The 13,204-nt window shown below is 30.7% G+C and overlaps 1 protein-coding gene across 1 annotated transcript; it reads right to left on the reverse strand.

Annotated features, from left to right (window-relative positions):
- Window positions 1–1,058: 1,058 nt before the first annotated feature.
- On the reverse strand, window positions 1,059–7,396 carry LOC114409728 (protein NSP-INTERACTING KINASE 3-like). Its single transcript, XM_028373307.1, has 11 exons — window positions 6,356–7,396; window positions 5,806–5,938; window positions 5,605–5,676; window positions 5,310–5,453; window positions 5,125–5,196; window positions 4,928–4,987; window positions 4,740–4,834; window positions 4,498–4,644; window positions 3,355–3,696; window positions 2,843–3,234; window positions 1,059–1,666 (listed from the first exon to the last, which is right to left on the reverse strand). The coding sequence occupies exons 1-11, from the start codon at window positions 6,456–6,458 to the stop codon at window positions 1,355–1,357; spliced, it is 1,872 nt and encodes a 623-aa protein (XP_028229108.1). The 5' UTR covers window positions 6,459–7,396; the 3' UTR covers window positions 1,059–1,354.
- Between the last annotated feature and the right edge of the window lie 5,808 nt (window positions 7,397–13,204).

Here is a 13,204-nt window from a genome sequence, read left to right on the forward strand (position 1 = left end):
AGACAATCAAGTTGCATGGAGGTTGGTGGTTCAGCATAGTTATGATTAAGGAGGTTCACATGTTTCATGATGATCGAAAAAGGAGTTTAGGGTTAGACAAAATTTGACAAAAATAGCATTCAAATGACAAATCTAGCAAGAATAAGGGTAGATGGAGGTTCCACAATTGTAGCGGCAACAGTGAGAAAAAAGAGAAACAATGGTGGTGATATGGGAAGAAGACAAAGAATGATGAAAAAGAAGAATGAAAACTGTAATTAGAATTTTTGGCTCTTAAAAAATCAAACACGATATTTTCATAAATTTAATGTGTTGTCAATCGAGTTTAATCCATTGAATTATTGGACCTTCCTTGGTGTAAGAATGAACCTTAGTTCAAATAACATGTTGAAATTCAATGAACAAAATTGTCTAATAAATAAATAGTTGGAATGGAAACTTAAGATTAAAAGTAAATTAAAAATATTAAAAAAAGGTTGGAAACTAAATTAAACTTAGATGATGAAAATATAGTTTTTTTCCTCCTAAATTTAAATTTATTTTAAAATAATATTGAATAATTTTAAAAATAAATTTTAGCAATTAATTATAGCAAGGACAAAATTTAGGTATACTATAAATGCTTTAATAGAGTAATTCTTCTAACAAAATTAAAGTTTCACATTTGTAACGCCTGTCAATCTTTAATATCGACTTTTATATATTCGATGCCTTATTGAGCTACTTTATGAAGATAATAGAGTTTCCCCCTTAACCTAAAACAGTATAAAAAAATAAGTAAAGATTGTAAAAAGCCATGAATTACGTAATTTAATTTCGACAAATTATAAGTTGCAAATTAAAAAGTAGCACAAATAAGTCCCCTTGTAACAGATTTTTTTTCTTTCTTTTTTCTCAAGTTAAACAGTATTTTAAATTTAACACCTATTATAATTTCCTCATCATTCCTCACTTGCATTTGTCTTTTCCTTTTTTTTACAAGTTGATTATTCCAAAGGCATGCCACAAGTCTTATGGTAACCTACCAATGAAATATATATTAGAGTTTAGGATGAAGATGAGCTAAAGAAAATTTTACTCAACTGGCTCTATGACATTGCTTAGCCACCAAAACCAACAGCAAGAACATGTTAAGTGCAACTACATACAATTTTCTAACATTGATTCAAAAAATTTCTGAAGCAACTAAATCAACATTCCAACAAAGAAGATACTTATACATGACTTTCCTTTTTTTTCTTTTTACAGATGAATACGAGCATTACATAGCTATTGACACTAATGACACTGTCATTTTTAACATGTAAACTACACCTTTTAAACAAGGAGCTATAGTGGAAAACCAAGATGCTTGTCACCTAGGGCCAGAAAGCTCCATGGCTTCAACTATGAGTGAAGATTCCTCTATTAAATCTGAATATCTTTGAGGCTCACAAGACCGAAACCTTGGTGTTTCAATCCTCTGTGAGGCCTCCCATCTCTCAGCTAAGCCGTCCCCTTCCAACATCTTTAATACTTCTGACATCTTGGGGCGGTGTGAAGGATTGAATTGTGTACACAAGAGTGCAACCTGAACCATTTCTTCTAATTCAATCAGATCAAAGTTGCCCTTTAGATCTTTGTCTACCATTTGACTCAATCTTCCATCCTGGTGGAGCTTCTTAACCTGAAAGTTGTTTGATTCACATTGAAAAAGAGAATGGTGATTGAAGAGAGAAAATTAATCTTAGAACCAATTACTAGAGCAAGAAAAACTAAATTGCAGCTGAAGTGGCCAATTCTTTGAAGTTTAAACATTTTTGTTATCATCAATCATTCAACCCTTATGATTTTTTTGGAGGTTTAACCCACCCTATCCGGGGCTCAAGTCAATTTAGGATTACTGAGGACAACAAAAATCTTCCAACGGAATTTTTTTAATCCTGTTGTATTCCCTAGAATTCGAATTCAAGATTACCAGTTAAGCTAAAAATGTAAGGTTTTATTGGGAAAGAAATCAGAAATCATTTATTACATAACATATACAAAAGTATACTCCCACCATCCCAAAATGGGATTTGGCTTCTCTACTGTTCCTTCCCATGTTGTCTCTGTTCCTTCAAAATCGTACAGTTTTCATGATTTTTAAAATTAAATATCACCATTAAATATTAATACAGTTATGCATTGTTATTTTGATGGGGGCAGCAGGGACAGCAGAGAAGCCAAATTCCCCAAAATGACTCATGTTTAAGGTTTTTCCACATAGATCAAGAAAACAAGTATTTCAAGAGAATTAACATTTATTAGGGAATAATTTTACTAAAATGTCCTTATTCTCTCTCTTCATTTCAATAAATGTATTATTAAATCTTTCAAGACGGCACTATTTATTACAAGATAAAATTGGAATAAATATTTGAATATCTCATTGAAAAGTGAGAACAGCAATCAATTTGAAAAAAAAATTCAAAGATTAAAACTGCAGTCATTTTGGGATAGAGGGAGTAATATAAATGTTAAAGAAATCATTTATTACATAACAAATACAAAAGTATAATATAAATGTTATTTAATAAAAACCTTCCAATTTTAGTTGCTAAGAATCAGACCTAGTTAATGTTAAAAAAACTGTTTTATTAATACCAGCTCCTGTTAAGAAGAGAAATTACTCTAGTACTCTCTTTCCATAAAATTCAAGGAAGACAAGTTTTGCATATAAGAAGAAAGTTGTTCTTAGTGCCAACAAATCATTCATTGTAAGTTTTGGAAATAAAAATATTGCTAGAACTTGTAAAAAGCTTGATATGCTAACCAAAGGAGAAAAGACATGTTGAAAAAAGTGAAAGTCTGGAGAGCTTACCCAATCAAGCATTACACCTTTCTGGTTTGCTGCTCGCCCAAAATCTAGAGCCTTATGGCCTGTGATCAGTTCAAGCAGCAAGATTCCGAACCCAAACACATCAGTTTTTTCTGATGATTGGCCTGTGGATAGGTACTCTGGAGCAATGTGGCCAACCGTGCCACGCACAGCAGTGGTCACATGTGAATCTCTATGATCCAAAAGCTTAGCTAAACCAAAATCACCAACAACAGCTTCAAAGTCTTCATCTAGCAATATGTTGGCTGCTTTGACATCACGGTGAATAATTTTAGGGTCACATTGCTCATGCAAGTAAACCAACCCTCTTGCAGTACCTAAAGCTATTCTCTTTCGCCTCGTCCAATCTAAAGCTGGCCGACCATGAATATGATCTGGTATATAAATCCAAAACCAAAGACAAATAAGGTAGAGTTTAAAATGATCTTGAGGATTTAGAGTATAAATATCAACCTCAATCATGAGCAGCTTAATGAGAAGTTCAATGAGCTAACCTTTTAATCTAGAGGCTACACTGCCATTAGACATATAGGGATAAACAAGGAGTCTTTCATGCTGAGTACTGCAAAACCCCGAAAGCCGCAGAAGATTCCGGTGGACAGCCAAACTTATGGTCTCAACTTCTGTCTGAAATTGGATCTCACCACCAGCTGCATTATAGTCCTTTAACCTTTTGACAGCCACAACAGACCCATCATTCAAGCATGCCTTGTAAACTATTCCAAAGCCACCTCTTCCTAGAATGTTCTTCGAGTTGAAATGGTCTGTTGCAGCTCGAAGCTCTTTGAATGAAAACCTTTTTAAATGACCAAGACGCACCTCTGGATCATAATGTTCTGCCGAATAACGAAAATTTACTGAATACGCATACAAAAACACACAAACAAGTACAGAGTGCATGATATATTGGTACAGGAATACAACATATGCTTAGAGCAGATAGGGGGAGTAGATTTATAATTATATTTTGAGTTCAAATATAAAATGCACACAATTAGCCAATGTGTACTTCTCCGCTGGCCTCTCCCCTTCAAAGAAGGTGATCCTTATGTTCTGAATTACATATAGTTATACCACAAGCGGCACTGTTCTCTATCAAATTTTATCTTCTAGAACACTAATCAAGTATTTTGCATAATACCAAATTAAATTTTACAACTAAGATTTCCAACATTTTTTCCAAGCAAGAACAGTATTATGACAATTTTTGTTGTTCATGTTGCAAAAAAGTCACCAGTAGGGAAAACCTCTTGTAGTCATACTTCATTTCATCATGATAAGTCTTACATTTGCTTTTAATAAGCTTAAAGTAGTTGGAGAATAATAAAAACAATCAAGAAACAATGCAGCATGTTGAAAGGTAAAAAATACACAGAAGTCCATCGGAAGCAACATAGCACAACGTTAGGAGGAGTGGGTCAATTAACTTTGACAGTGTAACAAACATGAATTGAACCAAGCATTTAAGATGTGAATTCCTTGGGGGGGGGGGGAAATTCCTGACTACTGTGTGCTCCAACAGAGAAATGATGACCATCAGATTCTTTTCAAATTTTGCCACCAAGTTTACTAATAGTGCATTAGAGATATAAGGAAATATAAAAAGGAAAGTAGGAGAAGCTTTAGCAAGGACTAACCATTAACATCAAAGAATATCTGCTGGTTGCGTCTATACCGCCACCAAACAAGAAACCCAACTATAATCACAAGGACAAAAGCAGCACCAAAACTTGCACCAAAAGCAAGTGCCACGTGATGGCTTTTCTTACCAGAGTCTGATTGGCCTAGAAAACCAAATCACCACATTTAAGCATGTCATACAATTGTTGGAAGAAGAAATAATTTGAAAGTAGAGTTCAAAGATAGATGTAATTAACACCTCTTAGAGCATCTGGAGGGAAGGAAAGTGGCTCAGGTAAAACAGTAGAACAGTTGTTTGCTTTTGGGCCACAAATTAAAGGGTTACCCACGATCCTGAAGTAAATAATTGAGCAAGAGCTAAACTACACTGCTTTGTTGTAAACTTGAATATAGAAATGAGGATGAGGAAATCCAAAATGAACTTACTTTAAAGTTCTTGCTGATATTCTTGGCAAGGAACCACTCAGATTGTTGTAGGAGAGGTCCCTATACATGTTCGATTCAAAACAGTTAATATAGACATTTTCTACAAGAAATCAAAGCTTTAAATCTGTCCTTGGGCTTTTAAGGTAAAGATGAGGCAAAAAAAGAAAATATGGTGCAACAAGGTAACAAAGACCTACACAAGGGTTAGACCTTCAATGTTGCTAAGCGACTGAGGGCAGGATCCTGTAAGGCTGTTATTATTTAACCTCCTGGCAAGTACATAAGACAATTTAAATTGAGTTAAAAAAACAATTTCATAATCAAACTCAAAATCTCTGCATCAATTAACATCATATCCGTATAAATGCTTTTTTTAACTTACAAATAATTCAGGTTCTTGAGGCCTCCCAAAGAACTGGGTATCTCACCACTAAATGCATTATTGGAAAGATCGAGTGTCTGAAGCTTTTCCAAGCTTCCTATTGCAGCAGGAATTCTACCAGAAATAGCATTATTCTGAAGCAAGCTGCATATGTGTACAATTAATTAAGCATCAATGTAATAGAGCAAGGATAGAGTCGATCAATAAGAATTAAGAGGTACTGATGTCAAACCCAACCAAAATTCAAAGCAAAAGCCAGATATGTAGAATCTTAATAAAATTAGCATAGACTTACACAGATTGTAAGTTAGTAAGGTTTCCGATCCCAGGAGATAGTGTACCAGACAAGTTCTGACTAGGCAATCCCCTGATAGAAAAAAAAATCCTTTAGGTGAAAATTAAACTAGCAAAAGTTGTTTGGTCCATTTTCTAATCAAGACCTCTAGAAACTTCTTCTTCACTACTTTTGAAAACACTTAAAAGCCAAGCAACTTACAATACTGAAACAGAACCATCAGGGGAACAAGTAATCATCCTCCAGCTACATGGATCAACAGAATTAATATCCCAATTTTCCAGAACATTGTGAGGATCAATCAAGCCATTCTTTATGGCCATCAGAGCTACAACTGTTCAAGGAACAAACAGAAGAGGGTGAGAACCTTCATCTCAAAATTCTCTTGTATTTCCATCATACAAATAAAAAGAAAATTGATCAACCAAAAAGAGAAAATAAAATAGGCAAGTGAAGACCCCTTATGGGGAAGAAGAGGAGTAATATCAAGTTCTCTGCAGCTATCTTGTTATTGGTAATTAGGTAGCACTCAAATTCTCAAGGAAAACGAAAAAAGAAACAAAATAGAATCATCACATCAACATTAACCTTCCAGCTACCCTGCCTAGTAGTTTCCAGCATAATTAAATTGACCCACAAGCTCAACTTTTATGCCTTAAACCATCAATTTACAACCTTTCTCTTCATAAGTTTTACCAAAGATCCCAGTGAACAAAATGAAAAAAAGAAAAATCCCAAGAAAAACATTAACCTTCATAGTTTATGCCAGAAGGAGAAAGCGCAGCAGAAGAAATTTCCATCAACAGCAGAAGCAGAAACCCCAATAGCCAGAAAACCAAACTACTATGCTCCATACTGTACAATCAGTTTCCTCAACTGTGTCTCCCTCACACAACCACTGAGAAATGCTCAAAGCCACCATAATTAACAACTTGACTCCCCATTACCACAAAGAAGGTCCAGTCTATATCACCTTATCCAAACAGAAAAAAGCCACTCTTTGGAATCAGATTCCCACTCTCACCGAAACAGCAACTTCTCTATGATCCAATTCAATGAACATCAAACCAAACAGAACCCAGATGCCAAAATTGTTTTTTTCTTCTTTTCTTTCTTTGCCACCACAAAACCAAGTTGGAAAATAGAGAATTTGAATCCAAGCAAGAGGAGTGAGCACTCAGAAGACCAAAAAGAGTAAAACTTTATTGAGGAAAAAAGGAAACTGTGAGATCCTTGAGATCTATGAATGGTAGGTTTGGGTTCTATAATTCATTCCATGTGAGTGTGTCGTTGGTTCCCGGTGATGGCACTACACTGCCATACCATTATCTTCTTTCTTTTGTTGCAGTTGCAGGGAATAAAAAGGAGGTGAGCATGGAGCAGGATCACGCTCACAACACAACCAAAGAAAGAACCAAACACAGGACAAAACAAAATGCCAAAGTGGACACAAATGTAATGCACAACTATAACCAGTGACCAAAAACTTGTTTCAGGAATAAAATAAAAGTAAATAAATGAACTCAAATTATATTATTAATGAGAATAAAGGTTGTTGGTGTGGGATTGATGAGAGAGAAATGAGAATATAATGAGAATGGGATGAAAAAGAGAAAGGAAAAAAAATGGTTGCAGGGAAGAAAAAAAATTTGGACAGATCACGTGGTTGGATTGTCTCCTCCTTTGTTTGCTTTTGGCTTGAAAATGTAACTTTTTCAGAATTTGGGAAAAACAAATATCAACCAAGGGACACAAATCACATTCTGCAATTTGCAGCTCATCAACTCATGGTCCATCCTGCTAACCTGTGCCTCTTTCTTTTTTTAAAAAAAAAACTCTATGGAGTTAATTTTAAATTTTTAATGGGATGATTTTAAATTATTAAATATGTTTTTGTTTGATATGTTACAAGTTCGAAGTGTTTAACTGTTTTATGAATAATTCATGTTCACTAGAGAACTTAGGATTAGTTTTAGGGTTTTGTTAATCGGTATAAACGAGTGTCTTTAGGATTATGACAATGGTTAAGAAACTTCAAAAATATATTTATTATGAAAATTATAAAAGAATATAAATATATATATCTTTATAAAAATATTTTTTATTTTAATTTTTTTAATTAATATCTTAAGAATATTAATTAACATTTGTGTTACTTTTACTTTTATAGTAGTAAAAATTTTCTTTTCAATCAATTTCTTTTTATTTATAAAACTTGAATTAAGAATAAAATATGATTAAATTTGTCTAAATTTATTTTAGTTAGAAATTTTATATAAATTTATGATATACTTTAATTTAAATTGATAATTAATATTTTCTTTTATAATACCTTCCCACTTAATACATCATAACCAATTGCATGAGCTTCGTTTATTACACAGGGAAATGAGGAACGAATTGAGACAAGATGAAATAATTTCAAAATTTTATTCTTTCTTTTCCTTCTCTAGAAGGAGATAAATATCCACCTAGCTCAGTCTAGTAGTGACTAAGGAATGTAGTAGATAATGATAATTTAATTTGTATTGCTACTATTGAACTCCAAAAACAAAAAATAGAAAGAAGGAGATTGTAAATGAGTTTCCTGTCATTTTATTCTTGGTCTAAAAGTAGAATGAAATGAAGAAGAAGAAATGAAAGTGGCTTTTATTTATATGTTTTTTTTTATATTTAAAGTTGTGTGTATATAAATGTGTGTCCTTACTTTTACTTTTATATTAGAGAAAAATCATTAGTATTGTGTGTTTGAAAGGCTAAATACTAGAATGATTTACACTAATGTATTAGTAATCATAAAAGTAAACTTGACATTATGTCTTAATCTAAAATCTTGAGGTTCAGGTGTATGAATCTTCTCCTTACTTATGTGGTGTTCAACTTTTTCATTTTTATCTTATGTGAAACTTCACTTCATACTTGTACTTCAACAATTTCTCCTTCAAGTGTGAGTCTCTTTTATATGGTAGCCTCCCCCGAACGAAAGTCTATTTTCAAACCCTAAGTATCCAATGATAGCCCTAAGAGCTTAATTATGATTGCCTCGACTCGTTTAACCATTGTTGTCAACATGTTATAGTACCTAACATTTATGGGACCTGCTGTCTAGCCTCTATGCATGGACTCACTCGTTAGAAAGACTTTCGATACAAATAATTTTCATGTTCATGGATCTGTCATTGTCATCTTACTCGTATGAGCTGGTCACCAAGTTGAATCATCAACTTTTTTATCAATTGTTGTGTGTATCAGGGAGATAAATATTAGCAAAATTTACAGCAATGGATCATGAGTAACCGGAGTTATCAAACTCTCGAGTTAACTCGCTAACTCTTACGAGTTTACGAGTTCACTTGTTCTCTACGAGTTGACTCTTGAGTAAACTCTATAAACTCTAAGTAAACTCGATAGACTCTCGAGTTTATCACTGAGTCAACGAGTTAGCAAGTTAAAAAAGTTAGACTAAAACATAAGTTATTTTTTTATTGTTTTTTGTGTGTTTAGCATTCAACATATCTTCATTTAGCGTGTTATTCTCAAATACAAAATTTTCACCTTTAATAATATTCAACTCTTGTTCTCTAATAACATCAAACCCTCGATGAGAATGATTTACCACTACTATAACTTTTACAAGTTATTGTCTACTGGTGATGTATTATTACTAGACTTGGTTATTTAAATATTCTGAATTTTATGATTTACTGTTTTGCTTTATTATATTGTTCAAATGTTTAATTAGTATGTTATTTATAGTTATTTTGTTATTATTTTTATATGAAGTAGACTCTTACTAGTCTACGAGTTGAGTCTACGAGTCGAGTCTATGAAACTCTCACGAGTCTGCGTAAATTTTCGAGTTTCATAACCTTGTGAGTAACTATATAAATAAAATTAACATCATAACTTAACCTAAAATCTTAAAATTTAAATTTATAAATTTTCTGCTCACTTATCAGACATGAAACTTCTATTGACTTATATTCTAACAATTAGGTACATGGATTAATTATAATATTATTTCAAGTTAATAAATTATCTTGTATTCAAGTCATCACAGTAAATACTCAAAAAAGGAATTTTACCAATCTATCTCCACCAAAATTATTTCATGATATACTTGTCTCTATAAAAAAAATCTTTATTTTGATTTTCTTCTCTTCTAACTAACTTTAAAAAATCATCTAAGTTTTTTTCTGCTTTCTTTTTCTTCTTTTTTTTCACTTTTTTTCCTTTCAATTTTTCTTTCCAATACTAAACTCCTCCCAAAAATTGTATTTATTTTATGTAATTGTCGAACATTTATCTATGCATGCATAATCAGAAATCGGATGGCAGTTGCAGCAGGGGCAACCTACATGGTACATATCACATCAAGAGGATGAAACGATGGGGTACAGTAAAAAATGTTCCACTTTTCTCCTTTTGTTATGGGTAATACGACAAAGCAATAACATGCTGCTGATAGAAGGAAATAAAATATGGTGAGGGCTAAAATACGCCGGGGGTAAACAGGAACGAGAACAGTGTGAAGTGTGGTTATTCTTTTGTTGGATAGCGTGGGATTGGAATCTCTACAGTGCGCTCGCCGCGACACTCGCCTTATGCCTTGCTCATATCCTGTTCAACTTTATGTTTTATTTTTATTTTTTTAAAAGAATAAAGAGGTTTTTTTTATAAGAAAATTGCATGGCTTTGTTTGAGTATAAAAAAAAAAGAAGAGGTTTTCTTGTTTATTAGTTTATAGTTCAATAAAACACTATTTTTTTTTTAAAAATACTTTTAAGATAATATGTGTCTTTTAAGTTATGATTAATAATATATATATTGTGAACTTTTTCAAATGAAATTATGTTTGGAAAAAAATATAGTTTTTTTATTGTTCATTGAATTAATTTATAAAACACTTCGTTTTAGACTGTATTTTTAATGTAATTTATATATTTCTTGTTTTGTAGAACAATAAAAACACATTTTTTAATATTTTTTTTATTGTCATTGATATATAGATATGCATTGGTCTTAAAACCTAACCCTTGTAATCGTTATCGTTATTATTATCATAGAGATCAAGGATCTTGAAAATATATTTTTTTAATGTAAATATTAATGACACAACATATAACTAATTGTGCCTGACAAAATATAAATAATGTTATTGGTTATTTTTATCATCCTAGTTTAATTTTTTTTATTCCTCTAGGTATGGCAAAAATTAATTATAGATTTCAACAATATTGTCATTTGTGAAAGAGTGACCATTGCTCATTCTATTTGATATTTTCATTTTATAGATCTTATTTTAAAATTTAAATATGTACTTTGAGTAAATCACCTATTGGTTATCATTGGCGGATCCGCATACATGATTATGGGAGCAAGTTCAACTCATGAATGTCTTAACTTAAAATTTAGAAAAATAATAATCTTTTTTTAATAAAATTTTATTTTCACAAGTTGGCAAAAAAAATGTGTTTGAGTAAAATTAGACTTAGTCACGGATCAAACGAACGATGCTAATAGTAATTTTACGACGAGGATCGAATTGAAAAAAAAAACAAATATAAAAATCAATTTGGCATGTTTAAATTATGGATACCAAATTAAAAAGTAAGTGTAATTATAAGAGCTAAAAGGTATATAAAAAAAAAGAGCTAAAAGGGTATTTAAATTTATCTATCCAAGTTATTCCCCTTTATACATATAAATACACGTGCTGTAGACAGGTAGTATTTGTTTGTCCCTTTAAAAGGTAAGTAGCACACTCTGAGCAAATCACAACAGCTACTTTTGTTAGTGGTAGTAGTTTAATATCTCGAATTTTTTTAAAGAAAATTTTGCAAGTAGTTCACTAACCTCGAAGTGATTAATTTATGTAACAAAATCCTAATTATTGAACTGCCCAATAGTTTATAAACCCAACTCCAAGGGTATTTTTGTCGCATGGGGAAAGCTGAATATTCCTTGTGTACTATCCTAAGTTAATATAGTATGTGCAGTGCAGTATCTTATTTTTAATCTCTTTATTAACAATACTAATCTTTGATTTAAACAAGTTGAGTAAGCTCAAGACAAGATTGTGAAAGACCAATCGGCCATGGCTTTGGAAATTGAAAAGTGAAAAATTCATAGTTGCATATTAAATGCTATTTGGGATGAACAACAGAACAATGATAAATGTGGATTACTTGGTTTTACGTTAAATCCGGTTGACCAATTTTACTCGCACAGCATTTATTACATATTCATCACGTTAAATGGTACTTTTATGTTAATAAAATTTAATCTCAATTATGTAGAGTTTTTTTCTGTAATTTTTTTACTATAATTAATCTCTATGGATAAAAATAAGATACAATTATTTCTAATTATTTAGTAAAATTATTATCTAGTATAATTATTAACATAGTCTTTTGTTTTTATTCTTTTTTTTTCTAGATCTAAATTTTCCGATTGTTGATCCACGTGTTTGACATGATTTAATTCTAACATCTTCAGCCAAAAAAATTTATTATATCCTATAATTATTTAATAAATATCTCTATGGAGTATCATTTTTTTGGCTTAATGTTTTGGGATCCAACTGTAAATCAACAAATCATTTTATAGAATAAACTAAATAATTTTAGTTATTGATAAAAGTAATAACGATCAATATTATATATATATATATATATATATATATATATATATATATATATATTAATCATGAATGTATAATAATATTAATTATTTATTTTTCATTAAAAACTGAAATTACTTAATTTTTAGAGTGACATTACTTTAATATAAAACTTACAGGGTGAGATTCCCAATTTTTTTTCGTTTTCTTAATTAAACATTTTCAATATTTTTTCTTTTGTCTTTTTTAGAAGTGCATTTATACAATATTCCTGCAACTATCCAAAACTTCTCTCTCAATCATCTAAATATATTCTCCCTTTATTTGTATCTTTATTTCTAAATTAAAAATTAATATTTTTAAAATTTTGTTAATTAGTAAAAAAATAACTACATATCATAATTTAAATTGTTCAATATAAATCTAAAATATAATTTATATATTAAAATATTTATTTATTATAGTTTTTATTTATATAAAAATAAATATTTATCTTGTGTGAAATACATATCAACATACTAGTTTAAACTATAATTACCAAGCCAGTTCATCGAAGGAAGGATTAAGTCTCGTTTGTTTTGATATTGAAAAATCAATTCTTTCATTTTTAATATAAAAAATAGACATTTTAATATAAATTTATACTTTATACACATTTTAACAATTTAAAATTAAATTTTATTCGATTTAAAACATAAAGGAAATCCTAAATACCCTTTCATCATACGAGCAACAATTTTTGGCAAAACTCAAAACAAGTATGCTATTTGTCTAAATATATCCAAATCTACAATTAGCTCATCCCATTCTTAAGGGGGGGCTGACAGGGAAGAAGTTTCTTGTGCATTATAACTATGATTTTTTATCACAATGAATTTCAAAAATCATGATTTCTGATAATAAATATTTTTTTTTTGGTTAGATATAAATGTTTTTAGAAATATTTAAATATTTTTTTTTGGAATAAAAAAGGTACAT

This window comes from Glycine soja, chromosome 1 (assembly GCF_004193775.1).
Source record: "Glycine soja cultivar W05 chromosome 1, ASM419377v2, whole genome shotgun sequence".
Taxonomy (NCBI): Eukaryota; Viridiplantae; Streptophyta; class Magnoliopsida; order Fabales; family Fabaceae; genus Glycine; species Glycine soja.

Excerpts from the sequence above, each read along its gene's own strand:
- LOC114409728 (XM_028373307.1), bottom strand. The coding sequence starts at position 6,458 with ATGGAGCATAGTAGTTTGGTTTTCTGGCTATTGGGGTTTCTGCTTCTG. Across the intron at positions 5,197-5,309 it reads CTCAAGAACCTGAATTATTT|GAGGTTAAATAATAACAGCC; the intron begins GTAAGTTAAAAA and ends TGTACTTGCCAG. Across the intron at positions 4,645-4,739 it reads CCCTCCAGATGCTCTAAGAG|GCCAATCAGACTCTGGTAAG; the intron begins GTGTTAATTACA and ends TTGGTTTTCTAG.